The sequence below is a fragment of the Sebastes umbrosus genome, chromosome 6 (genome assembly GCF_015220745.1).
Source record: "Sebastes umbrosus isolate fSebUmb1 chromosome 6, fSebUmb1.pri, whole genome shotgun sequence".
NCBI lineage: Eukaryota > Metazoa > Chordata > Actinopteri > Perciformes > Sebastidae > Sebastes > Sebastes umbrosus.
The window spans coordinates 17,452,105-17,479,266 of record NC_051274.1 but is presented as its reverse complement, the minus strand read 5'-3'; the positions used below and the strand labels follow the sequence as shown (position 1 = coordinate 17,479,266).

Here is a 27,162-nt window from a genome sequence, read left to right as displayed (position 1 = left end):
TTGGGACAATTTCATATTATTATTAATTGCTAATTTGTTGAGAAATATGCTGCACTATATGACCTGAGGTGATAAAAGCTTTGTATTCCTGCATTATTATGTTGTAGAGTGGAGAGTGGCCATGTCAAAATCTAGTTTTCAATTCAATTTATTTCAGTTTAATGTTATTTTGATATAGCGTCAAATCATAACAGAAGTTATCTCGAGACGCTTTTCATATAGAGCAGGTCTAGACCGTACTCTATCATTTAGAGATCCTCCATGAGCATGCATTCTTATGCGACAATGGCAAGGAAAAACTTTAGCGGCCGGCAACCTTGGGCAGTGCCCGGCTCTGGGTGGACGGCCATCTGCCTCGACCGGTTGGGAAGTTTTAAGACCTTCCACTAATTCAGCTTTATAGTTTTATAAACTTTATATTTTAGCCTATACAGCTCAGTTTCTGGGGCTCTGTTGTAAAACACAATTATGATGCCATGTGTAGTTTATGTGCTTAAGCCTTGAGGTCAGTGGGGGCCCAAAGTTCATGTATGCCCCGAGGCCCCCCTAGTTAGTCAGTCATGGGCAAATTAATGTATAATAATTGGTTAGACTGTCTCAGACGTTCTCAATCTTGGGGGTCAGGACCATAATTCTTAAGATGATTGAATGTAAAAGTATTTCTGTTATGTAAAATTATGTTTCTCTGACTTTTGCTTTTGTATTGTAAAATCCTGGATAGTTTTTACCTTTTCAGGACTATAAAACTCCTTCAAATGAAACAATATAAGAGGAAATACCACATACACACTAAGGACATAACCTGTAATGAGCGAGTCTGCTTCATTTTGAGGGCTCACGGACCAAATATGTTGGAAACCACAGAGTAACTGAAGTGTGTGTGTGTGTGTGTTGGGGTGTGTGCATATCACTGTCACATAAATATAGGCTATATATATATTCATCTGAAACTGTTCATCCTGTGCAGATAAGTGCGTATTTCCTGCTTAATGGTTTGTCAATCAATCCACTGAAGCATTACCGCTGCAGTGGAAAGTTGTGTGTGCGCTTCAGTGGATCTTCTCTACCATGAAGTCTCCATCTCTAACTCACATGCTTGATGAATAATTTGCATATTGATCAGCCCTGTGTGCAGCTGCTCTGGTGGAATGAGCCCAATTAAAGTGAGAAGTGGATACCTGACTCTATCTGCTATAGTGAATTGCATTAATCCTTCTAGACGAGGCTAAGGCAGAGAGGGACTGCTTTGTTGGACTACACACTAATTAGACCTGTTGGCTTGGATTAAACAGTTTAATAGACTTTAATGGTGCACTAAAGGCATGAATTACTGCAACTAAAGCAAACCATACATTTTTACCAATGCGTTTTATTGTCCAACAAAAACATTGGTGGTTGACTTTAAGGCAAAGGTATAGCTTTTTAATTTACAACATTAGGGTTGAATCAACTTAATCCATGCAATAATAGAAAAATAATTAATGACATTTTTTATTTGCGGTGGTATTCATTATATTTTTACATGAGTAGAAAAGAATGAAACACAAATCAATCAATGAAGGGATGTCCTCTGCAAAGCTGTAAACGTTTTCAGCATGTACTGTATACTGAAGAGCGTGTGCTGCCTCACAGAGGCAACATCACAAAAGCCAGGAGACTAATGCTTTCATTTTTGGACTTATTTTAACATAAGTAAGCCTAATTAACGGAATAAATACTAAATAAGTGTAATAATAATAATGAAAAGTTCAACATATGGCAACTGTAATGGAAAATCACATTGTATGTAATGATGTCTCTTTATGCAACAGTGGAAAGTTACTGTCTGTGTGCTCTTTGTCTCATGTAGTGGGAAAGTACTGAGTGTTTACTTTTACTGGGACACTGTCTGAGTAAAACAACTCCTTATCTGTGTTAAACAACTCCTTATCTCACAGTCCCTGTTGTAGATTTCTATATAATCACATTGTAATAATCTCCTGGAGTGCACTCTTCTGCAGACTTTGTGTGACTCTGTATAACCAGTACCTCTTCTTGCAAGAATAAAATACAACAAAGACATTTCATCTGTTTGAGATCCTTATTTCAACGTTCATTATTAGGACTCATCTTGGAATATTGACAGAATTTCCATTACACAACGTACTCTTATATGAAACCCATATTTACAGCGATATTTGGAGGACAATTACGCACAAGCTCTCCAAAGAAACAGACAGCAGATACATGTTTTGTTGTTGTTGTCTGTGGCACAAAAGATTAAATGATGTAAATTATTTTTTATCATTTTTAATAATTCATTATGGTCACTTCATTTACACATTTATTTGTTTACAACACAACAGTACACACACACATACCAGACTTTATTCTAAGCTACTCTCCCTCCTCCACTAAATCCTCCTCTGGTGCAAACCTTTTGCCCGGGTGTTGTCTCTTCTCCTCGGCGTGACTCTTGTTAATGTTGTCTAAAAAGTCGAGCAGCAAACTGGTCTTGCTGCAGCTCGTAGGGTCCAAAACATCACATGGACTGTTCGTGCCTAAATCCGGACTGGAGTTATCCCAAAACCGTTTTCCAGGGTGCTGACGCTTTTCCAATCCAGCGAGGTCTTCTTCATCTCCATCCGCATCCCAGTCATCATCATCCTCATCCTCCTCCTCGTCCTGATGGCGCTTACCTGGATGCTGGCGTTTGCTGTGCAGCACCACATAGCGCTTCTTTCCAGGATGCTGTCGTTTGGAAAGTTCACTCAGGAGCATCACAGGGTTTTCAGTTTCCATCGTGAAGCGTTTTCCCGGGTGCTGCCTTTTCTGCAGCTGCATGAACGAGTGCATTTCATCTTCGCGTTTGCCCGGGTGTTGTCTCTTTTGAAGGTCCAAGAACTGCTGCTGCTCGTCCTCGCCTTCTTCTCTCCTCCCAGGATGCTGGCGCTTCTCCAAGTCCTCGCTGTATCTCTTACCGGGATGCTGTCGTTTTGTCACCCATTCTGTCTGAAAGGAAGATCCCTCTGGAGAGAGAGGAAGACAATATTTAAGATTACTTCAAGTGTAGCCACTTTACTGCAAAAAAAAACGCGTTTTCCATATTCCACATTCCAGATTCCACATTCCACATTCCACATTCCAGTTTCAAGATTCAAGATTCCTTTATTTGTCATTTTTATGCTCCACATAAAAAAGGAAATATGTGTTTCTTACATCCACCACTCAGAAATTCAGTGCAAAAAACAAATTGGTGAAAACTATAAAGTAATTAACTAATAATTAAGAGCACTAATAAATAAGCACGCTAAAAATAGAATAGAATAAATAGTTACAATTTAAAAATTAAAAATATTATTAAAGGAACAGTACATGTTGTCTGGTGCTGTGCGTAAAATGCGCACAAACGAGTGTAGTTGAGTGGTTCATGTTCCTTGCGTCATATTGAGTTGGAGGAAGATTAGTTGCCATTTAAAACATGTTTTAAAATAAACATTATGATTATTTATAATTATATAAACACTCACACGTTAAGCTCAAAACTGCTTGGAACATGTTGTCACTTCAGTTAAAGTCTTTCAGTTTAAAACGTGAGACAAATAGTCCAGATATCAATGTCATGATAGTGGGGAATTGAATTTTTTGACATTTACAACTGAAAATTAAACATTTTTTAATATACTTTGCAATATTTTGCATTAAATCAGTCCGTACTGAAAAAAATGCTTTCAAAGAAAAAAGAAACCCACCACACAGTATAATACACCATGAACATCACACACACACACACACACAACCAGTGAACTAGACAGATGATGAGATGATGCATGTTTAGATATTTGACTGCCGATGAAATTTTAATGTTTCCAGAGAGCATACTGTTGTTTTTATGATTCTTTTTAATTACATAAACTCTCGTACTGTGTTAAGCTTTAAAACTGCTTGGAACATGTTGTCACTTCAGTTAAAGTCTTTCAATTTAAAACGTGAGACAAATAGTCCAGATATCAATGTCACGATAGTGGGGAATTGAATTTTTGGACATTTACAACTGAAAATTAAACATTTTTAATATACTTTGTCAATTATTTTGCATCAAATCAGTCTGTAAAGTTTATCCAACACATGCATTTTACGCACCGTTTCTGCCGTCTTCCTCCTGCATCTTTTTGAGGATGGACCTTAACAGGAGACTCTCTGCTTTCTGCAGGATGATGTCGTCTATGGTCCTCCTCCCGTCCGTCTCGTCCTCAGCAGGGATGTCCTGTCCTCCAGACTCGGTCAGGTTGCAGACCACGAGAGAAGCCAGGATGAGCAGACATGTCGACTTCATGGTAATGTAGTTGGCCGTCTGTTTGGTGAAGAAATAGATTATGGTCGATGGGAAATATAGAAGAGATGAAATCAATGTACGTGCAAGGTGAACTTTCTAAACATAAAAAAATAAGTTATTTGAACCGAAGCCTTACTTTTCTGCAAAAACAGTCAGTCACAGAGATAATTTGTCCAGTGCAACTTGTTTCAACTTCTTAAAAGCAATTTTCTTTAAAACTGTCCAGTTTTTTGTTTGCTTTGTTGTTGTTGTTGTTGTTTTTTTAACTCTACTCTTTCTTTTTGTCATTATTATTATTGTTATTTCTTTTCTTGGTTTTGTTTTGGTTTTGAATGTTGAGGTCGTTTTCTCTCTAGTGTACTTGATGGGTTTGTCTGTAAAGCTCATCTACTTAAAAGTTGGTTTATAGACTGTTGTAATTACAAACAATGGATTGCATATATGAAAACAGCCTTGAAAAAAATAAAGTATAGAAAAATAAAAATAAAATAAAACTGTCCAGTTACAAGTTCTTATAAAATTCTAAAACAAGTCAATCTGCAGAGGAGAAAAAAATGGATTAATTTCACTGCAGTAGCATTTTAAACCTGTTTTACAGAAAGAAAAGATGTAAACTGAACGTCTAAAAACCTACGAAATAAATTTGAATAAGGCCTAATATATTAGACCTCTTCAGATATGATGAAGCAGTTGCACCAACACAAAAGATAGACATATTTTCTGAAGTGCGCCAGACTCACCTGGGAAGTGTCCAAAGTGTCTGTTGAGCGCGCGCAGTGCTGATGGGTAGATGCTCTCAGCCTCGCGCAGCAGGTTGGTGACCAAGTAAAGACCAAGTCTGGAGGTATGAGCAGATAACTTCCAAGTCTCAGCCTTTATACTCAGCGGTCACTGTCGTCACACCAACGCTGGAGTCATTTCTCAGGATCCCTCGTCCACGCTGATGTCACCAAGTCGTGCGCAACTGGATGTGGAGAACCATCTCTGCCCAATCATGTCATTTGAAAAACAAATAAACGCTCAAGATAACACTGGAGATGACTGGATGAGACCAATTCAGTCGTACAAATTGTGAATTGTTGACCACACAAATCATTTATTCATACTAAGTTTTCTAATCCAAGTTGAATAATCTTTAATTTGGTGTTGATAAATATTTAATTTATTCATTTTTTTAATATATTGAGTATGAGTCTCCATACAATAGGCTTCTATTCTGTCTTATTGCTGTTTGCCACTCAGGCAACATAAATCATCTGAGTATCTTAACAAAACACTGTACTTTTTTATTGTGAATGTTTGACGTCACAAATCATTTATTCATCCTAAATTTTCGAATCCAAGTTGAATAATCTTTAATTTGGAGTTGATAAATATTTCATTTATTCATTTTTTTTTTTTTTTAAACAGAGTTTATTTCTGAATTTTGTTAATACAACTCTGACAATCCATTGCACAAACATGTTTGGACTGATAGATATCCCACCCACCCCCACCCATGACAATACCCAGAGGGCACTCAAAAAAAGCAAGTGTACAAAAATAGATATAAATAAATAAAATAAAATAAATAAAAATGAATCATGATAAATTGTTAGAGGTCTAGGACAGTACACCCTATCATCTATAGGGCACTGACATGCATACAACAAGCACAGGAGTTAAGCCGAACACAAAGACAAATCAGACAATATAAATCTTCTGAATATATCTTAACAAAACATCTGGACGTCTCCAATGGGGCGCCAGTATAAGGGCTGCAGAGAGATGCATTCCTATTTTTCATAAATCCCCTCAGGTCCCAGGACTCAGGAGGGAAGAGCTGAATCCATCTGGTTCTTCTGAGCACAAATAATGCACTTTCTGGTCACGATGCAACACGGCTGAATGAATCAGAGGCTCATCTAACCAGTTTTACATGGAGTGGGAGCTTTAGGGATTTTGACTTGGTATGTTAAATTATAAAGCAACCGATATGTGGTGACCTCTGGAGCCAGTTTTAATGCTTATTAATGCAATTTGTCAAATTCAGTGATGAAAAGTAACAGTACATTTACTCAAGTACTGTTTAAATACAAATTAACATATACTTATACTTGGATATTTCCATTTTCTTGTACTTTATACTTCTACTCCACTACAACACTGTACTTTTTACTGCATTACATTTACCTGACAGCTGGAGTTACTGGGTATACACAATTAGAACGTAAATGGTTGGATGATCTATTATTCAATTACCAGAAAATCTATCCACAATTGTTTGATAATTGATTGATCATATTAGGGCTGCAACTATAGATTATTTTCATTGTCGATTAATCTGTTGATTATATTCTCGATTATTTGTTTGGTCTATAAAAAGAAAAATGTCTCAAATGTCTTGTTTTGTCCACAACTCAAAGATATTCAGTTTACTGTTGTAAAGGAGTAAAGACACCAGAGAATATTCACATTAAGAAGCTTGAATCAGTGAATTTTGACTTTCGTTATTTATTTATTTTTTTACTTTTTTTTATTAATTACTTAAATGCTACTATTTATAAATTACTCAAACTGATTATTTGATTATCAAAATAGTTAGCAATTCATTTAATAGATTACTCGTTACAGCTCTAGATCATATTGTAACGTTTCTGCTTCTCGAATGTGAGAATTTGCTGTTTTTTCCTTGTCATGGTTATGATGGAGAATTTTTTTTACAATGTGACACTGATACTTTTACTTAAGTAAAGGACTTCTTCCACCACTGTTAAAATGTGGTTATATGGGGTTAATGACTAGTTCAGCTGCAGTATCTCTGCAGGTGAAGAATGGTTGTGTAATAAACAAAAACCCAATCATGACAATAGAACATTTGCACAGCAGACATTTTGACTTTTCATAGTAGGAAAAACAGGTGAAACTAATTTCGCTCAGTTCCATCAAGTGTCCCAAGTGCGGCCGTTTTTAATGTCATCAGTTACACCTGCTGCTTTTATGACAAGCCAAAATGTCTGCTGTGAAAAAGCTCTAATTCTAGGGACAGGTGTTGCAAATTGGCATCCGCTATAAGCACTATGATACTTGCATCAGATAGCTGTTTTTAAGTTGCCTATGAACATTGTATTGGTCCCTATTAAATAAACCATGAAGAAGAAGAATTCAAACAACATAGAACAACCCTTTTTTCATTATTGTGTTCTCTCTCCATCTCTGGAGATCTCTCTGATGTGATTTTGCTGAGGTTTAACGATGCAGATGTCTGCTGTCTAACATCTGTCTCCAACTGTCTTTTATTACGCAGAAAGAAGTGTGTCACTATCCAAAGAAACACACATGGATCACACGAAAGTGGATGTAAATGCACGGCGTTGGTCTCAGCTGGACGTCAGGTCAGTGGTGTTTGATGAGTTCACTTGAGTGTTATGACTGAGCTGGTCTCGGTCATGAGTACTGGTGCACACGCCTTTTTACAGACAGTTGGCAGGTTACTTTCAAAGAAATTCTCAATTAAACTGTTGGCAACAGTAGCTGTGGACGTAACTGTCTGGAAAATAAGTAATTTTTAGGAGATTTGGCCCTCATTAACCATATGTTGTTGAGCACCACTGAACTAGAGTATGAGACTTCTCGAACCAAACTACCTGTTTGAATCTATCTGTAGGTCTATCACTATGCAGAGTAAAATCACTCCACCGTCTGGAGGAACTCCTTCATACTCACACTCAGTCAGTGGGGAAGTTCGGCGTGAATTGAATTGGCCGTGTAATGCTATAATTACTCGCTTTCAACATGCTGTCATGTCAAATACCTAAGCGGGTTTTAGATTCCTGCAGAGCCTGCAGTCAAAAACTTCAGTATCACGGTGAAAAAACACGAGGCACAGTGTGCTTTATGACAGATTTATATTGAATAGTATCATAAATCTTTGGCTATAGACCGTTTCAATGGAATTGCATTGCTAGGCAACAGCTTGGGTCCATATTTACTTCCTGGCAGCTTGTCGTTCACATACACTGCAACAGGAAATAAACTGGGACACATTTGGAGTGTTTACCTTTATAACTGTGAAATGGTCTATAGTATAATATGTCTGATTTTCCTTTGTGAGGAAACGTAGCAAACGTTTCTCTCTGATGTTGAAATGAAAATGGAATTGGATCAATATTGTCACAAAAGGTGAGGTTTGAGTATTAACATTTTAGTGCAGATAAAAATGCATAAATATTTTTGTAAATATAGAGTGTTATAATTTGTTTTTTCTCTACACACTATTAGTTATGTAATTAATGTCATCTGAAGGAAAAAAAAACAGATTATTATTATTTTAGGAAAGTTACAGTTAACTTGCATATTGTGTAAAACGTATATAGACAGAGCATATGAGGAAGTCTGTTTCTGTGTCCTTCAAAATGACTGCCCCTAGATAGTGTGTACTTTAAATTAGAACCCATGGCAAACATGTTATCCATCTATTCTATTTGATCTATTTTAACTGCATAGGGCGCAATCGGGTGCTTTTACTACATACATTGGTATTTTAAAATGCAGTAATTAAAACAGAAACAGGAACCAATGATATGAAGTTATTAGCAAAAAATTGATTGAAAAATTGGAATGATAGAATAAAGCACCTGTGAGATATGACAAAAAGTATACTTCTCGATTGGTAGGATGAGGGTTAAACTCAATTACAGTGTGAAGGAGGAAGAATAATTCCCCCGTGAGCCTAAAAACCTTTCTGTCTGGTTGTGATTTCTTTCTGCCCTGCGTTGCTTCAAATGAACTCAGAAAGTGACAGCCAGCACAATTAAGACACATCTGATCTGTATGTGAATCCACCTCCTTTCATCCATCATGTATGTCCCTTCCTTCCTATTAGGCCAAATGTGTAACGATACGCTCAAAGGAACCAATTAATCGACCAAGAGAATGTATGTTTGTTGGATATTAAGCAGTTTTAAAAGGCCGGAACGAGCTAAGAAAAATCTTTTGAATCTATTCGGTAAACATGGCGTCCTGATACTGAAGATGTAGAACAATTTAAGCAGATGGAATGATTTCTGCAGGTGTAGCAGCATTTAGGTTTAGCTTTATCGCTTTAACGCTGTGATTACAATACGCCCTCCTTTCTCTTGATTGACTCTCCCTCATGCTGCACAAAAAAAGCAAAGCTCGCTATCAGAGTCTTTCAGAGGTGGGAAATCATAACAATTAGTATTCCGGTCAGGATTATGTACCTCATGTACTGAGGAAGAGGACAGGTTAAGTATACACCCTGTGCGGTGGGAGAAAATAATAAGACTCATTAGCCTCCGTCCTCTGTTTACTCTCGCTGGTGTTAATTATATATCTTTTTAAAGTCTTGGTGAACTTCTTCAGTGTGTGAAGGAAGTTTCTGCAGAGCATGTCATCCTGTATATGTACCCACATTAATGCTGTACTCATCTGGAGCAGGTTACAATAAGATAGACTTTGACTGTGGTTTAGATCAAATTAATAGCCAGACTACAGATAGATGTCTAAATCCATCCGTTGCATAAAGCACACTAGTTCTGGATTATGTTAAGTAGGATTTATTTTCCATGAATTCTAGGCTTTTTTTTTCAAACTAAAAAACATGACTGACCGAGCAACCGCGTTATACTGATCCGAAAACCCAGAGTTGACAGAGCCAGTTGATAACCGGCTTTGTGATACCTGTTAACCAGGATCAGAAATGTAAGTCCCAGTGAAGCCAGGTAACACAAACACTAAGGCAACAGGATCTCAAGCCTGTATCACAAAGCAAGTCCGACTGTCTCCCCAGTGTGCCGCTCATGAGACTGAAACATTTTCCTCGGTAACTTGCCGCTTAATGATCCCTGCAGCGTTCAGTGTAATCCTCGCTCTCTCAGTGCTGGAAAGTCAAAGGCAGTTGTGGTGAAAAAAAGCCTTCAAAGAAAAAAGAAACCCACCGCGGTATAATAGCACCATGAACATCACACACACACACACACACACACACAACCAGTGAACTAGACAGATGATGAGATGGTGCATGTTTAGATAATTGACTGCAGATGAAACTTTAATGTTTCCAGAGAGCAAACTGGTTCCCACGCAGCAACAAAAATAAGACAAAGAATTTACATTATTGTATCCTGGCTAAATTCATCTCCAGTGACATCATTCACATTCAATATCAGTCAGGTGTTGACTGGGATTTCCTCAATGTGATCTGAATTTGGTTCATGATGTGTATTTTTTGTGACTCACTGAAGAAGGACGAGGGTAAAAAAAATGTGCTGCAGATGAGCTAAATCCTGTAAAACAGACCTGTCTGGTCCTCGTCACAGACATTGTTGATATTTAAACCTGAATTAACAGTTGTTTTTGTGCTAACTTTATAAAGTTGATGTGGTGAATGTGTTAGCAAACAGTTGCTTATTTACACATTCAGCAGAAAAGGAGCAACATGATCATTCATTTGGAGTTGTGTTTCTGTTATGTCCAATATTAACTCTCCTTTTAGCAACCAAAGTAGTTAGTGGTAGTTAGTTGCTAGCTTTGCCTGTCTGTCATTTGGTGCTGACCAGGTAGTGTACAGTGGGTTTTAAGAGGTTTTTCTCTGAAAAGAGCTACCTGCTGGTGGATTCATGTTTTGACATCGGAATCTTTTTCATGCGGAAAAGTAAACAAATATACATCCATGGTAGCAGCAGTGTTCATTCAGACAGAATCTGTAGGTTTACAGAATGGACAGATATTTGACAGGGACAAAAAGACAAAGTTTAAGGACCACTGTTATAGAGCGACAAAAGTCTGCGTTTAGGGAGGCAGTCTGGGTGGCTGGATGGTTTAACGAAATGTTTAACATGGGAGAAAGCTGTTCATTCAGGTTAGGGAATGATCGTGATCATGGTCTACGTTGTTTGACTCTGGGTCAGACAGAAAAAGGAAAGAAGTACTTATTTGAACTAAAACCATGATCTTTCAATGAGCTGAAAGATGCTCAAACGCTCTGCTGAGCTGATGGGAACCGCAAAGTCGTGATAATTATCAGTGGCTTCATAACCAAGAGTGATCTTGATCTATCACATTACATATAGTCACCTGACCCGTTGTTAATATAAAATTATTTATTATAGCAGGTTTAAATGAACAATGATGTGGTAGGTTCAGGTTAATTTATTTGTACCCATGGTGACACACACATTTTACAAACACAGACAATAGACAAACGTGATAAAAATACTCAAGGCTCCACTGATCACTAAAACCACTAAAATACAATGAATAAATATGAATAAATAAATAAATAAGCAAGCGTTGCTTCTATAGCATCTGTACAGTGTTGCTACAACTTGTTCATCTGAGTGAACAAAGCTATTTTTATACTACTTTGCTCTACACATTGGGACAATAAACCTCCGTCTAGAAGGAAGAAGCTGAAATTCACTGTGCAAAGGGTGGGAGGGTGGGAGTCATCATTTAAAATGGAGCCGGTTAGCCGCTGTAACTGTCTGGTGTACAGAGACCCTGGGTTAAGATGTGACTCACCAATCAGCCTGCTCGACCATTTTACAATCTGATTCAGAGAATTTCTCTTCTTTAAAGATAAGTTTCCAAACCATGACACCAAAGAAAAAGACAAGATTTATTCAATAAAAGCACACAATGTGGAAATAGACCAGTTTCCTCAAGCAAAACAGACGCCGGCGCCCCTTTTTGCACACGGCTTCACAATTAGCTTCAAAGTTCCACTTTGAGTCAGTAATTGTTCCGAGATATATATAAGTTCAAAAAGTTAACTTGATATTTGTGATATAACGCAAATTCGTTTAAACACCACCAATTTCTTTAACGCCTTAACGCAATCGATCTTCCGTAGGTTGTAGCGGGCGCAGTTTTGAAGCTGGAGTGAAGATACTGGCATCATATGAAACTAGAAAACCTTAGGAATCCATTGGTACACTGGCCTACTAGTGTGTCGCAAAGGAGGTTAAATAACGCTCCAAACTCAAAGGGGTCCCTTGACCTCTGACCTCAAGATATGTGAATGAAAATGGGTTCTGTGGGTACCCATGAGTCTCCCCTTTACGGACATGCCCACTTTATGATAATCACATGCCGTTTGGGGTGAGTCATAGTCAAGTCAGCACACTGACACACTGACAGCTGTTGTTGCCTGTTGGGTTTGAGTTTGCCATGTTATGATTTGAGCATATTTTTTATGCTAAATGCAGTACCTGTGAGGGTTTCTGGACAATATTTGTCATTGTTTTCTGTTGTTAATTGATTTCCAATAATAAATATATACATACATTTGCTTAAAGCAAGCGTATTTTTCCAATCCCATGTTGATAGGAGTATTAAATACTTGACAAATCTCCCTTTAAGGTACATTTTGTGCAGATACAAAATGTGCGATTACTTGCGATTAATTATGATTAAATATTTGAATCGATTGACAGTCCTAGTTTGCACACATTCCACTGTCTGACTCTTTATGGATATGACTTCATGTGTGTGGGCATGTCTTCTACAATCAATTATCATATCTGTGGGTAGTAGGTGGGTTTAGTTATCATGAAGTTTTTACTGTTCAAAAACTGCAGTAAGCCACCGTGGTGAACAATGCCTCTGAGCAGACACATCCTCTCATGACTTACTGCTTAATAATTCTCTAGTGTTTCTCTCAGTGCTTGGGATGAAGGATGTTTTGGTTACAAAAAAACAGATGAGTTCAGAAAAAGAGATTCAATAAAAAAAGTCTTCACAAAGTTCAGCGAAACTCACTGAAAGAAAGTGTAGAGTGGATCTGTCGACACCTCTGTGTTCAAGGACACTTCAGGGCAAAACAGCCAGAGGTGGCGAGTTAAGAGACAAGACATCGGAGGGGCGTGAAGGAAGTGTAGCGTAGAAGACGGACAGGAAGAAGGCAGACACCGGGAAACGAAGCGACGCAAGCAAATAAATAAACAAATGGCAAAAGTGAGTGCGTATGGATGGCGTGATAACCCTGTCCCCCCAAAAGTGACACAGGCCTGACAGGGGTCACTGCGGCAGGGGAAAGAGTGACAGCTTACAGGGTGCGCTGGTGGAGACGGCTGGCTGGAAGTGTGTGTGTGTGTGTGTGTGTGTGTGTGTGTGTGGAGCGGGAATGTGTCACAGGTCAGGAAGACAGACTCAGCTTTAATGGCCAGCTTGTTGGCTTTGTCTTGCATGTTAATATTATGCAAGGAAAAGCTTCTCAGTAGTGATTCTTTCCAGATGAAATATTCATTCAAATGTTCTCGTTCATGGCGGTGCATGATTTGTTTGGAATGAATTTCTTACTTCTGTTTCTCTTTCAATACACGTTTTGGGGGATATTTAAAAGACAAATCATACAGTAGACTTTATGTGATATCTTTTTGTTGATAAATTACTACACAGAAGAATGTGAGGTGAACCTGAGGTGAGTGTTTACCCTTTATAGTCTTTGACCTGCAGTGCTTAGTGGGTGTCTAGAGAATTCAAATGATGAGAAAGGAGGGGATGAGGGATGGGGGGCAATTTGCATCTGGGCAATATATACTCAAAGTAAATATCAAAATGGGTTCTTAAAGGGCTCACACAGTGGGTGATTTTACTGGAGCCCCCTGCAGCTGTTTATAAAAATAACAACACTGTCACAAGACCATGATCCATCACAGTGGGGACGGTCCTGCACACTGCCGCTGCAAAAAAGCTGGACATAAGTGATCCCATACAACTAACCCTGCAATCCATGGCATGATGTCAAGGATGTGATAAATCCAGTGGGCAACTACGGTTCTGAAAAGTGAAGCCTATGCAGAAGTGCCTTAAACTTGCATTATTTCTAATGGCCAGCAGGGGGCGACTCCTCTGGTTGCAAAAAGAAGTCAGATTGTATAAAAGTCTATGAGAAAACGAGCCAAATAGACCATAAAGCAGGGTATGCTTTAGGGCGTTGTCCGGTCTGGGAGTTGTCCGTGTTTTCGTCTTACATCTTTAACTCTTTCACAGTGTGTTTTCAGTTCATGAAAGTTAATTATAACATTTTTGGTCGCTTAAAAATGTCTCATTCAGCTCCACCCTCTCGCGTCACTTCTGGTTACAAAAAAACAACATGGCGACAGCCAAAAGCCAAGATGGCGACGGCCAAAATGAGTGATGTCACAGTGACAACGTCCACTTCTTATACAATCTATGGATAAATCTAGAGTAAGGATATTGTACTATAGCATATGTGTTGTCTTTTCCTGGTTTTATAGGCTACATTACAGTCAAGTCATGTCATTTTCTAGACTTACCAGACTGTTCTAGCTTTTCTATTATTTGCCGTTACCTACTTAGTCATATATCCACATTACTGATTATTATTTATCAAAAATCATATTTTGTAAATATTTTGTGAAAGCATCAACTGTCAACCCTACAATATACAGTAGTCTCAATATAAAGGTATTCAAGGTCAAAAAAATATTTTCCATATCGTCCATCCTCTTCTCACAGTAGGATATTCACATTTAGCCTATTTAGGCTTCACATGCATATTTACAAAAATTTTAATCTTTTCTCACAAGTGCCAAATCCAGAAAGTAGCGGTCGTGAGTGCCATTAGATATCAGAAAAGTCCTCCTGTGATGTTTTTTGTGCCCAGGATTCTAAAATCAGTAGTCAGACTCTGAAAGCTGGGTTTGTTTCTGTTCCCGTATTGACTAATGCCTTATTTCCTAATTTTTCATCACCCAGAGCAGTTGGTATGAGTCATAATATACACACACACAGACACAAACACACACAGCAGAGAGGGAGACAGTATTTTGCATTTATTTATTCTCAAATTTCATCTCTGTCTTTAGCTGTGTGTCTGTTGCCCTGAGAATCCCATTATCTCTCAATAACCTGCGAGGCGCCCGTGTGTTTCTTCAGCCGGAGACGGTGATTAGTGCACTACTATCACATGCTACAACTCACTTATCATCACGCTGCCTCTCTCTCCCTCCTTGTCTGTCCTCCCTCGTCTTCGCAGCCCTCCATCACCGTCAGCTAGTGTCTGGGACCGGCCGTAATCGTGCTAGATTGAGCCGATCTCTCAATCTCACGACCGGCTGAAATGGCAGATGTGAGGTTTTAAATATTTCATTCCCTCTGGAGTGATGAAAGGGAAAATATTTCAAGGAGGAAAAAAAGTTCTATAAAGAGTCCATAATCAGAGCACTGCAGAAAAAATCCCCATCTTATCGAGCCATTTTGTCTATAATTGAGTCCTAAAACTGCAATTTTCTTAAAACAAGTGGAAAAAAGATGATTTCAACCCATCACGCTCGTAGTGATGAACCCACTGAGAATTATCAGCCAACTCTGTGGTTCCTCTCAGTTATACAGAGCTTTGTTCTTTCAGCTCATTCTTTTGGTTTTCCGGCCCGCAACTTCAGTGTTCTGGTTCACTCTCACTGCTCTCATAGCGTTGTTTTGGCCGCAGCAGGCAGCTGTTTTCAGTGAAAAAGTCAGACTGCTACCAAATGGCAGTTGGCAACTAGCTAGTTACTACAAACAGCAGTTAAAGATACACTTATTTCCCAAAAACAGAGCTAAAAGGAAAGTAAATATTGGACTTACATTCATCAGCTGACCAGTAACACAGCTCTAAATGAATGTTGCTCCATATCTGCTCACAAGTTATATCCATATAAGCTTGGTGATATTATGTCAGTGTTGTGTTTAAAGTTTGTTTCTGCCAGTAGTGGGAAGTAACTAAATACTCTACTGTACTTAAGTACAATATTTGGGGTACTTCTCTTTCTGTTTAATGATACAGAGTTGTTGTTACACGTAGAGGAAAACAGATAAATAATAAAGATATGTGGAAACAGGCTATTTTGTGAACACGTGTGCCAACAATATATCACCAAGCATGACTATGTGCATACTTTTATGTCATTTATTGTGTCACTTCTCGCATCACTTCTCACGTGTTTTCGTGACAAAACGTAGTTTGGAGACCAGACATACTCATTGCTCCTGGTGAAAGATCTTGTACTGTCGCCGATCAGTCATGTAGTGTGAAAACCACAACGACTTCAAGACTCACAATTACAAGACAGCAAGTTGTGTAGTGTGAAGTTGGCTTAAAGTCCACTACTGGTTTCTGCTGCCCCCAAGTGGCCAAAGAATCTGTTATTGCAGGTTTAAAACAGTGGGCAACCTCTGGGTCTGAGAAGTGAAGCCAATGCAGAAGGGACTTAAACTTGCATTATTTCTAATAGCCAGCAGGGGGCGACTCCTCTGGTTGCAACAAGAAGTCTGATTGTATAGAAGTCTATGAGAAAATGACCCTACTTCTCAATTGATTTATTACCTCAGTAAACATTGTAAACATGAGTTTATGGTCTCAATCGCTAGTTTCAAGTCTTCTTCAATACAGCATGATGTTCATTTAGTAAATTATGGTCCCATTTAGTCAAATAGACCATAAAGCAGGGTATTATTTAGGGCGTGGCTACCTTGTGATTGACAGGTAGCTACCACGGCGTTGTCCGGTCTGGGAGTTGTCCATGTTTTCGTATTACATCTTTAAGCCTTTCATAATGTGTATTCCGTTCATGAAAGTTATTTATAACCTTTTTGGTCACCTAAAAATGTCTTGCATTCGGTTATACTTAGCTCCACCCTCTCGTGTCACTTCTGGTTGCAAAAAACCAAGATGGCGATGGCCAAAAACGCTGAACTCAAGGCTTCAAAACGGCAGTCCACAAACCAATGGGTGACGTCACGGCGACTACGTCCACTTCTTATATACAGTCTATGGTTTAAAACCAGTATAGACAGACATGATTTCTGAGACCTGCAAATTATCTTGTCTAATATTTTGTTTCTATTTTGTTTGCTTTAGAAAAATATATAACCATAGTGCTCTGACCTGGCATTTATACTCTCATTTGTTAGTTCAGGTTTCAGTGTTTTTAGTCACTCTCTGTACTTAATATCTAACTTCGGAGTTCCAGATATTATAGAGGTTTATACTTTCGAACTGTAAAGCACTAAATTACTAGCCTCAGAATATTTTCTCTCCGTATTCCGTTCCGATCCGTATTTTTCAGCCTTTTGTGGTCCTCCGTGGCTGTGTGGGAATGTGTGAGGATGTAACAGGATAGTGATGTGCTACTGGTGTATCACTATCAGCACATGTAGAAAGCTGTAGCTGTGAGGGGTTTGGCCGTCACTTAAAACCATCCATCTTGTGTAGGTAACCAGGAGGGATCACAGACACGCACAGAATCCTTCTCTAGCATCCCTCTCTGAACATCCTTCAGCTTAGTTAATCTAATAGGGAGGAATGGTAGGCAGCTGCAAAGCATATTAAAAGTATATTTATCACCAAATGTAAATGCCACAACATGCAAATTGGGTAATCTTCCTCACCATCATCTTCTCCTGCACAGGATGGAGCAGTTATTTATTGCACAGACTCTGAAAACTATGTTAGAAACACAGTGAGCCTTTTAAAAATTTTCTGTTTCAAGAAATGTAAGAAAGTATATGTCTGGGAGCTGCAGCTGTTATTGTCATATAATCATCTGTCTGTTTTCTGTCAGCATGTTGGTGAAATGAGCTGGATGTTCAGGTGAAATGAGCCAATAAAATGGAGAGCTAAATCAAATCAGTCCTTGTTATTTTAAACAACAAGTTGTGCTACTATTATTACTACTTCTACTACGTCTAGTACTACTCCCACTATTGTTACTCTTACTGCTACTATCACTATACATCCATTTTCTGACGCTTATTCAGGTCTGGTTGCCATGGTAATAGGCTATGCAACGTACCCCACACGTCCCTCACCCTGCCCACATCCTTCAGCTCTTCCTAGAAAATCCCAAAATGTTCCTAAACCAGCTGGGATACATAATCCCTGGGTCTATCCCAGGTTCTCCTCCTGGTTAAATGCGCCCACAATACCTGCACAGGGAGGCGTACTGAATTTGATTTCACTTAACCCATTTGTGCCCAAAGACTATATTTAGTATGATGAGGAAAAATGCCACAACATTTTTTCTGATTGGTCCATAGTCTTGAAATTTGGCACATACATACTTTTGCAAGTATCTAATAGTATCTAATTATTCTCCTGGTCCTTATAGCTCCTATATTTTATGATCCAGCACCATATCACTTTTTGCACTATATTCACATTTTTAATAGTCCTGTATCTCAGTTGTTACCATGCACTATATTCATTTTATTCATTTTTAACAGTTTCTTCATCTCCTGGTATTTTTATATATGGTATATTTTTTTATACTTTGTATTACCTACTAGTGTCTTTTTACTAATATGTTTTCACTAACTGTGATGCTGGAAACTTGAATTTCCCTCAGGATCAATAAAGTTACCATCTATCTATCTATCTATCTATCTATCTATCTATCTATCTATATATATATATATATATATATATATATATATATAACATTTTTAGTTCAAAGGAAAAATCACAATTTTATTAATAGTCAAAGTCAGGATTTTTGAAAAATTAGGAAAATGCTAACATTGTGTTTATTAAATGTTTTCCAAATGATTTTTTTGTACACTGCATATGTGTAAATATCTTTGAAAAACAAATACTATTTCATAGATACTAAATACTTGATTGTGCTCTTTGTAGTTTCTGAGAAACAGGCATTTTCTTCAAACTATATCTAGTATTTGGGCACATGGGACTACTGTTTTTTCCTAAAATATAATAGAGTCCATTGCAAAAACAGTATTCCCATGTGCCCAAATACTAGATATAGTATGATAAGAAAAACTCACTTTTCAGCCAAACTGTTTAACCGAGGAAATTTCAAAATTAAAAGTTTCAGTTGCGGACACCAATGGGTTAAACATTTATTGTTACATAGTAACATGAATCATAAAGGACAACGAGATTAAAGCTGTAGACTTTACGTAAAGCTTGTCTCCATGCTCAGTTACTACAAGTACAATGTTGGACACCGCAGGTGTCTGTCCTGCAAGGAGAGAGCTGATTGGTTTGAAGCAGTGAGGCAGTGTAATTCAAATCCAAATAATAGTGTGATATATTGGTGAGGAGAGAGGTGTGCATGAGTTCATGGGCAGCACAAGTTTGGCCATGCTGGAGCTTATAGACGTACTTAGGAGACCAGAGGAAGAATTACACCAATCACTTCTTGATGATTGAAAAATAAATAACAGTGCCTAGTATACAAGTCTGTACTCATCCTAACTGGAAAAACCAACAAAAAGAGTTATGTGAGTGTCACGTATTACCTACCTGGGATGCTTAAACAGTAACACTTGGTAAATAATAATGGATGGGTACATTACTTGATGAAATAGCAGTGAGAAAAGGTTGGAAAACGAATCCTGTGAAACCACACAGTAAAACAGACCTAGCAGAGCAGAGATGTAGACTTTAAGGTGGTTTCAGACAGTGAGTTGTTACCGCTGCGTCTGCCAGCGGGCAACTGTACTTTGAATTTGCGTTAGCAAGTGGTGGCTCCCGGCTCTCTGATCCTACTAACAATTACAAGATTTGCAATTGACTTGCAATTTGCTTATGAAGACGTGTGGCTTGATGCTTCCTTTGACAAGACGTAACTTGGACTTGTATTGACTGACTTGAGAACTGACTTGGCACAAAAGATGAAGCCTGAAAGTAAACAAAACTTTACAGTCATGTTATTGTTATTTGTATACAGACTGTGGCAAAAATGATGTGTTTATCTGTACTGTATAACAGAACATTAATTTCCTTCTTTTCCCACCTTGTTCTGTCTTTCTAACAAGCAAACAAACACAAGCACACGCCATCACACTTGTTTTTGTGGCTTTTTTGAGCTCTCAGTCAGAAGGTGGACTTTAGGGAGGCATGCTAAGGACTGCCTGATTGTGTATTTGTAGAGCAGCGAGTGCGAGCAGCTATTTATGTCTTCTACGGTGATCGATGTGAGAGGCGGCGCGATTGATGAGCTTGATGAGCAACACATAGATCCAAGATCTGAGAACCCTCCCCCCTCCCTCCGTCACCGAATCAGTAATAGGTGAAAGATGTATCCCCAGTTTACATCACGCATAGAGGACAAAGATGACTCATGTCAGGTTAGCTGAAGAATGACAGACAATCAGAAATTGCCCTGGGACCGCCAAGAAAAGGCTCCCATGTGGAACCAATCGAAGTAGTGTTCTCTCGAAGTTCTACTCTGTCTCATGTGAAATCTTATCTCACTTGATGGAAAAAAACTGGACCATTGATTCAAAACAGAATTAATGTCAAGTGGTGTTTTGCTTTTTAGCATACCATTAAAAAAAATAAGTATACTTCAAGTTTATTTAATGAAGTAAACTTAAGTATAGTTCAAGTATAATCCCAAGTATATTTTATGCAATAAGTATACTAATATCAATGTACTAGTAGTATACTTGTAAGTGCACAACTTGAATTCTTCTTGGGCCTAAATTGTCCCAATTTTTAGTTTATAAAAGTAGACTTTTAGGTATACTTTAAATGTAAGAGTAGTAAATTAGTAAGTTTACATCCGAGTTGTATTTTGTACTGCAGCGATAATGTGAACTACACAAGTGAACTTATATATATATATCTATATATATATATATATATATATACTGTTAGTTTACTAGTTATATACTCGTAGCCCACTTTTTAGTTTATGAAAGTACCGTTTAAACTATACACTCCATAAACTACTAGGTTAATAGTTTTTACTGCAAGTATACTTGTACGTTTTCTCTAAGTGAACTTATAGTACTTAGCCAAATATACTTTTCTGTAAACTTTTCAGTATAAGCCAAGTATACTTTGACTTTCTTTGTACTTGTCGATGTAAGCCAAGTATAAATTAAGTATAATTTTGTTAAGTGTATCTCTCTAAAGTACATAAAAAGTAAACTGAAAGCATAAAAGAATTTGCATATACTGTTCAGGGTGTCTTGTGCTCAGAAAGACCACCTAGTTAGTTGAATCAAAGAGGAACCCCCTCAGATATCTGACTGCAGCAGCAGGTGGTGATTCTCCCTATTGACCTATTCCCAGGAGACAGTGGAGGGGAAGGTGCTGTCTGCTCTGTCAGTTCTGGTGAGGCTGTAGCCGGAAAACAATACTCCACGTCTCGATTTGCTGTCACTACCCAGGGAGATCTGCCTGTATCAGTACTAATAACATTTTTTTCATGACGTTAGGGTCAACTGAAAGTACAACCCATTAGGTCACAACTATTGTTCTCCTGCTTTATTTTTACTAATGAGGTTGTGTTCAGTTTAGGCTGGCTGTCATTTCATTTGCTATTGTCATTTCATCTGAATTTGGACCATATTGTATCACTCCGACACCAGACAAGTCTGTGGTCTCCTGGGACGACAACACAGCCGTTGTTTACAGTAAATAGCAGCACTGACAGAGTGATCTGTTCCTCCAACCTAATTGTCCGCAGGCATGGATGAAGATACACACTGTTCTCTCTGGTTGTAAAGGTCAGACTGAAAACAGTTGATCTAAGGGGCAGACAATCGTGTTTTGTTGTGATTGAACTCTTGTCACAGCTCCGTAAGATGCTGACAGAGTTGTGCAGCCTCAGAAGACAGACGCAGGAAGGACGGGCACGCATTCATCAGAAGTGCCACGCTGCTTTAACCGAAGCCGTTCTCCCCAGAGTGAAACATTATATTATAAATATAAAGACATTCAATGTGTTGTTTTCCTGCCCAGCGGCTTCAAAATGTGTAGAGGAAAAATGTATTTACAGAAAAATGTATTTACGCTCAGCTTTTTATTGTCATTAGTGAGCATTTGCTACATTTTTCTTGAAATTTGATATAAGACAAATGGGTTTGACTCATTAACAAGAGTTTGCAGTAAAGGCTACCACTCTTTACTCCCTGTTTAACAGATAAGTTGTGTTATTCTATATTTTTCTTACTGTCAACAAACCCCATGAAACCACCAATACCAACAATGCGTTGGTCCATTGTTACAATACCTTCCATCTTCCCTAGCCTGTGGTGCTTTTCCTTTAGCACAATGATAAGGTTTACATTTGTGGTTTGGTTTTGAGTTAAAGTTACCAACAAATGTTGGATGGACATGCATGCATGTCCCACTCAGGATGAATTGTAATAACTTTGACTCCCTAACTAGCGCCATCATCAGGTCAAAATTCATGTGTCCAGTACTTCAATTTATGACCAAATACCTGCAATAAGACATTCCTGTCAATCTCTGTTGTACTTTGTGTTTGGTGCTTATTAGAACATTTTAGCGTGCTAACACACTAAACTAACGTAGTGAACATGGTAAACATTAGCATGTTAGTAATGTCATTGAGAGCATGTTAGCATGCTGATATTAGCATTGAGCTCAAAGCATTGCTGTGTAAGCTTAACTCACTAATTAACTGTATCTCATTTGGAGCATGTCCTGGCCGATCACAGAGGCTTCCTGTAGTCTTGCAGTCACCGCAAAGTTGCCAGGCAACTAGCTCAGACTCTTCACTCACGGCTAAAAAATAGTCCCACACACAAACCCGTGCAAAACCAAAACTTGCCGTTTTTACACTTTGTTTTTTGTGCGGATTAAACAAACTAGATGTAGTGTGTTAATTAGTGCGCTTTAGAAGAAGAAGAAGAAAGAAGAAAGGCACTTTATTGATCCCCGAGGGGAAATTAAATTTGTTCACTCTGTTATTTTATACACACAGAATTGTTACACCCGAAATACACACACATGCACAAACAGGACCTATATACATGCATTAATGGAGAAAGTGCTGGTAGGGAGGTTTTTGTTATCTTCAGACAGAGCCATGCTAGCTGTTTCCCCCTGTTTCAACTCTTTATGCTATGCTAAACTAAGCTCACCATCTGCTGACTGTAGCGTGTTGAACTGACAGATATGAGAGTGGTGTGTCGATCTTCTCATCGAGGAAGTGCATTTGACAAAATGTTCAACTCTTGCATTAAGTCAATATATTTGCCCCGGTGAACCAGTTCATAGAAGGTTGCTATGGCCGTTATTAATCAGGTGTGAGGAAACCAGCCCAACAGCCAGTAAAACCAGCCACATACCTTAATTCAAAACATGCCCCTGCATATACACTGCTTTTAAAGTCCAACAGCATTACTGCCATTGCCAAATGTATTGTAATATTTACAAAATAACACCATAAATGTTTAGTGTTCCAGCATTAAAAACTGTTTTCCCTGAACCGTTCTGTCACCGGGTCCTAAAATGGTCTTTTGTAATTACATACAGTATTATCATAAATAAAATAAACTGTAGAACGTGTAGACCATTTCACTGCAACTAACCTGTTGCTTTGTCTTTTTACTTTCTCTTCCCTTTTCCCTCATCCTCCCCACCTGGACCACATGAATGTATGGTTTTTACTTACATACTTATATGCATTTGTTAGTTGTTAACTTGTTTGCTTCGTTAGCAGACTTAGGTTCAAGAGGCGGCGGGCAGGGAGCATGAGGCACGTTGTGTGTGTGTATGTGGGTGTGCAACGTGTCCCATGTCCATGTGTGTAGGCTATGTGCTGAGTCAGTTTGGTAGGATATAAATAAATTATTTTTTATGATTTTTATTTATAAATATTATTCATGTAATATGCATGCAAAATAGGTCTACCCAACCAACGGACAAAAAATACAACCCGCGGCAACACTGGTGTTATTGGACCTCACCAACTGGAGAATGGGAGAAACGTTGTCTGTAGGAATGATGAAAAATATAGAAAGGCCCATTTTAATGAAGGAATATGTCGTCCAGGGCAACAGTGTGGCTCATTCTTGTCTTTTAATGGTTTTTGGACATCAATGGAAGTCTATTGCTCAAAGGAATAAACTATATCAGGCTTTGGCTACACCGGTGGGCAACTCCAGGGTCCGAAAAGTGAAGCCAATGCAGAAGTTCATGAAAGTTAATTATAACATTTTTGGTCGCTTAAAAATGTCTCATTCAGCTCCACCCTCTCATGCCACTTCTAGTTGACGGCCAAAATGCTGAACTCGAGGCTTCAAAACGGCAGTCCACAAACCAATGGGTGATGTCACAGTGACTACGTCCCCTTCTTTTACAGTCTATGAGCTACACAGGAAAAGTGTTGTTAGTAGGATCAGCTCATTGTTGGTTTAAGTCTTTTCATGGGATTTTTTTTTTTTTTTTTCCAACATATTTTTATTATTTTCAGAACAGAAGGCTCACAGCAATGTTATGTTCAACAGTTATTCTATACAGTCAGACCACCCCACCCTCCCCCAAAACCAATAAATAAAAATAAATGAATTATAAAAATGGGTGAAAAGGGACATTTTACATAAAATAACAGTGGTTAAACTGACCGTAAAAATAAATATATATATATATACACATACATACCTACATATACATACACATATACCTACATACCCATACATAAAAATAAATACATAAAAAAAAAAAAAAAAAGAAGACAATAAAAATAGCAGATAGTATCTCATAGAGTAAAGTATATTGTCCTCAGACTCTCATGAATGGTAAACGGTGATCCTAGAAATATATTTTATGTTTTACGTGGCACTAGGCATAATTTGCTTCCACCCTGAAGGGTATTGGCCTTTCAACAGAGTGTGTTTGAGCTCTGATGGTATATAGTCCAGGACAGGGTTCCAGATCTTAATAAATGAGCCCTCAACACCCCTAAGGACTGCACTCATCCTTTCATGGGGATTTGTTTATAAAAAAAAAAAAAAAAAATCAGAATATCACTAGCCGTATCCTTTAAGAATGCAGCTTCCGGCTCTTTGAATTTTAACAAAACAGGACAATATCAAATCATCCATCTGCATATTCAGGACTTGAGATAGCACCTGGATGTCTGAAACAACATTGTTTGAAGATGGCTACTCATAATAAAGACTGATTAATTCAGAGTCTCTGTATACTTGAATGAGATTGGGGACAGGAAGTTAAGAGGGGGAAGACTGACAAAGGTGGGACAGATGGGATCTCATCACATGTGAGTCAACTGAATCACAAAATAATTTTTACTTAGGCCTATTGTCGCTCCTGGAACGCCATTGAGCTGCACAGAAAGTAAGCTGATTTCACTAAAAGGGCCACTAAAGAAAACATAATGGCGTGGTGATTGTGGCTTCCTTATTGTTCACAACAGCAGCAGCACACGTAGGTTTCCACAGGCGTGCTCAAATAGCCGCACTGTTTCATGACATTGATGTTATGAATGGGATAGGATTTTTTTTTTTGCAGATTCTAAATAACACAGGGATCAATCTGTTGGCTCAAACTGATGCTCAAAATCAATTATGTCTGTGGTGTCTTGTTTACTTGTGGCTGACCTATTCCCCTGTCTATGCATGATGCAGTTATTCCCATGAGGGAAAAAGTTCAAATGTCACATTAAAGATAAATCAAGATTCTGTCAAAAAGACATTTAGTATTCCTACCATGTTTTGCCTCCTACATCACTTTTTCCTTTGGCTTCCAAACTAGAGGGGATCTTTATTTTTGCTGTTAAAATCAGTTAGTTTTGATATATCAAGGTGAATGACTGCTTTGGCTGTAAAGTTAAGGACACACAGGGCAGGACAGTTGATTCTCTGTGGTTTATGTGACTTAACTCTCACAGATAATAGCTTTGTGATCAGGTCCAGTGCTCAAAGAACAGATGCTTCCAAGGCCACGCTCCGCACACACCCACTGAGATTGATTCTCGGTCTGCCGTCAAAACTCTGATGGACTTTCGTTAAGAGCTATATGAGTGTTGGAGAGCTGAGATGATGAAAAACGCACTCAGGGTTTGTTGCATTGAGATTGTTTTCAGCGAATGAGTGAAATTGAGTCTTTTCTACTAACTTTGAGTCACTTTAAGTGTAAGTCTGACTTAATTACATGACCATTTTGTGTGTTGCCGTGCCCCTGATACACAATACATGCAGTATCCTCTGTTGTTTTTTTGGTCTAACATAGATGAAAGGTCTAGATTTCATGCTGTTGTTATGTGACCGGTCTCAAGCCCTCTGCACTGTCCTCTGCCTCCCTGGCCTCATGTCTGTGCTCCCTGTCAGACGCCCCTGTCACTGTCCTGCTGCCCTGCCAACCGGACGCCTGCCCGCTGCCACACTGATGGAGCTGAGAAACAGCGAGGCTGACAGTCGTGCTGACTCACCAGCCCCAAATGGGTTCTCTAAAGACACCCTTAACCTCTGAATGAACAGTGCGTACACGATCAACACCCCCTCTTTTTCCTCCACAAATGGGAACAACACCAGAGTTGGAGACTAATGTAACAGAAAGTTTGTGTTTTATCGTTCTAGTGATGCATATTGACCCACTTCATATATACTCAGCTTAGGACAAAAAGATTCTGGCCTCAATATTATTATATGTGGATTCTGGCCTCATCATTATCATTCTATACTACATCCTAATGGTTCAGATTAACAATTTAAGGTAACTAGTGCAGGGCCCATTAATAGCGTGTGCCCTTCTGGAACATGCCGATTGCTTGGTACCCAGAAGTGCTGTTTGCAGCGTTGTAGAGATCTGCGGTGTGGCTGCTTGCACCCGCCAAGTGTGAAGTTGATTGGATGAACGGTTCTCGAGATATGCGAAGGACAGTCATACATACATAAACAGACAGACAGAGAATACGTCCTTTATAGTTAGATGATGCTGCTACAGCTACCTATTGGCCAAATGGCACCACATTTGCCACGGTCACTCAGACATCATATCTACACATGTCCACCTAATCAGAATCAGAATCAGAATCAGAATCAGAATCAGAATCAGAATCAGAATTGTGTTTATTGCCAGGTGTAAGAGATTTACA

At 38.5% G+C, this 27,162-nt stretch overlaps 1 protein-coding gene and 1 long non-coding RNA gene across 4 annotated transcripts; both read right to left on the bottom strand.

Annotated features, from left to right (window-relative positions):
• Window positions 1-1,349: 1,349 nt before the first annotated feature.
• On the bottom strand, window positions 1,350-5,195 carry trh (thyrotropin-releasing hormone). 2 transcript variants are annotated; one of them, XM_037771780.1, is made up of 3 exons: window positions 5,056-5,195; window positions 4,123-4,337; window positions 1,350-3,008 (listed from the first exon to the last, which is right to left on the bottom strand). In XM_037771780.1, the coding sequence occupies exons 2-3, from the start codon at window positions 4,313-4,315 to the stop codon at window positions 2,377-2,379; spliced, it is 825 nt and encodes a 274-aa protein (XP_037627708.1). In that variant the 5' UTR covers window positions 4,316-4,337; window positions 5,056-5,195; the 3' UTR covers window positions 1,350-2,376. The 2 variants fall into 2 exon arrangements, with proteins under 2 accessions (XP_037627708.1, XP_037627709.1); XM_037771781.1 differs by having other exon boundaries at window positions 4,123-4,333; window positions 5,056-5,152.
• Window positions 5,196-24,280: 19,085 nt separating this feature from the next.
• Window positions 24,281-27,000, bottom strand: LOC119489416. 2 transcript variants are annotated; one of them, XR_005207173.1, is made up of 3 exons: window positions 26,184-27,000; window positions 25,775-26,080; window positions 24,281-24,416 (listed from the first exon to the last, which is right to left on the bottom strand). It is a non-coding gene; the product is annotated as an uncharacterized LOC119489416 (long non-coding RNA). The 2 variants fall into 2 exon arrangements; XR_005207172.1 differs by having other exon boundaries at window positions 26,843-27,000.
• Window positions 27,001-27,162: the final 162 nt, after the last annotated feature.

What these genes read in the sequence shown, in the direction of transcription:
- trh (XM_037771780.1), bottom strand. Translation starts at nt 4,315, where the DNA reads ATGAAGTCGACATGTCTGCTCATCCTGGCTTCTCTCGTGGTCTGCAAC. An exon ending in GGAGGAAGACGGCAGAAACG is followed by an intron (nt 3,009 to 4,122) that starts GTGCGTAAAATG and finishes CTCTCTCTCCAG; the next exon opens with AGGGATCTTCCTTTCAGACA.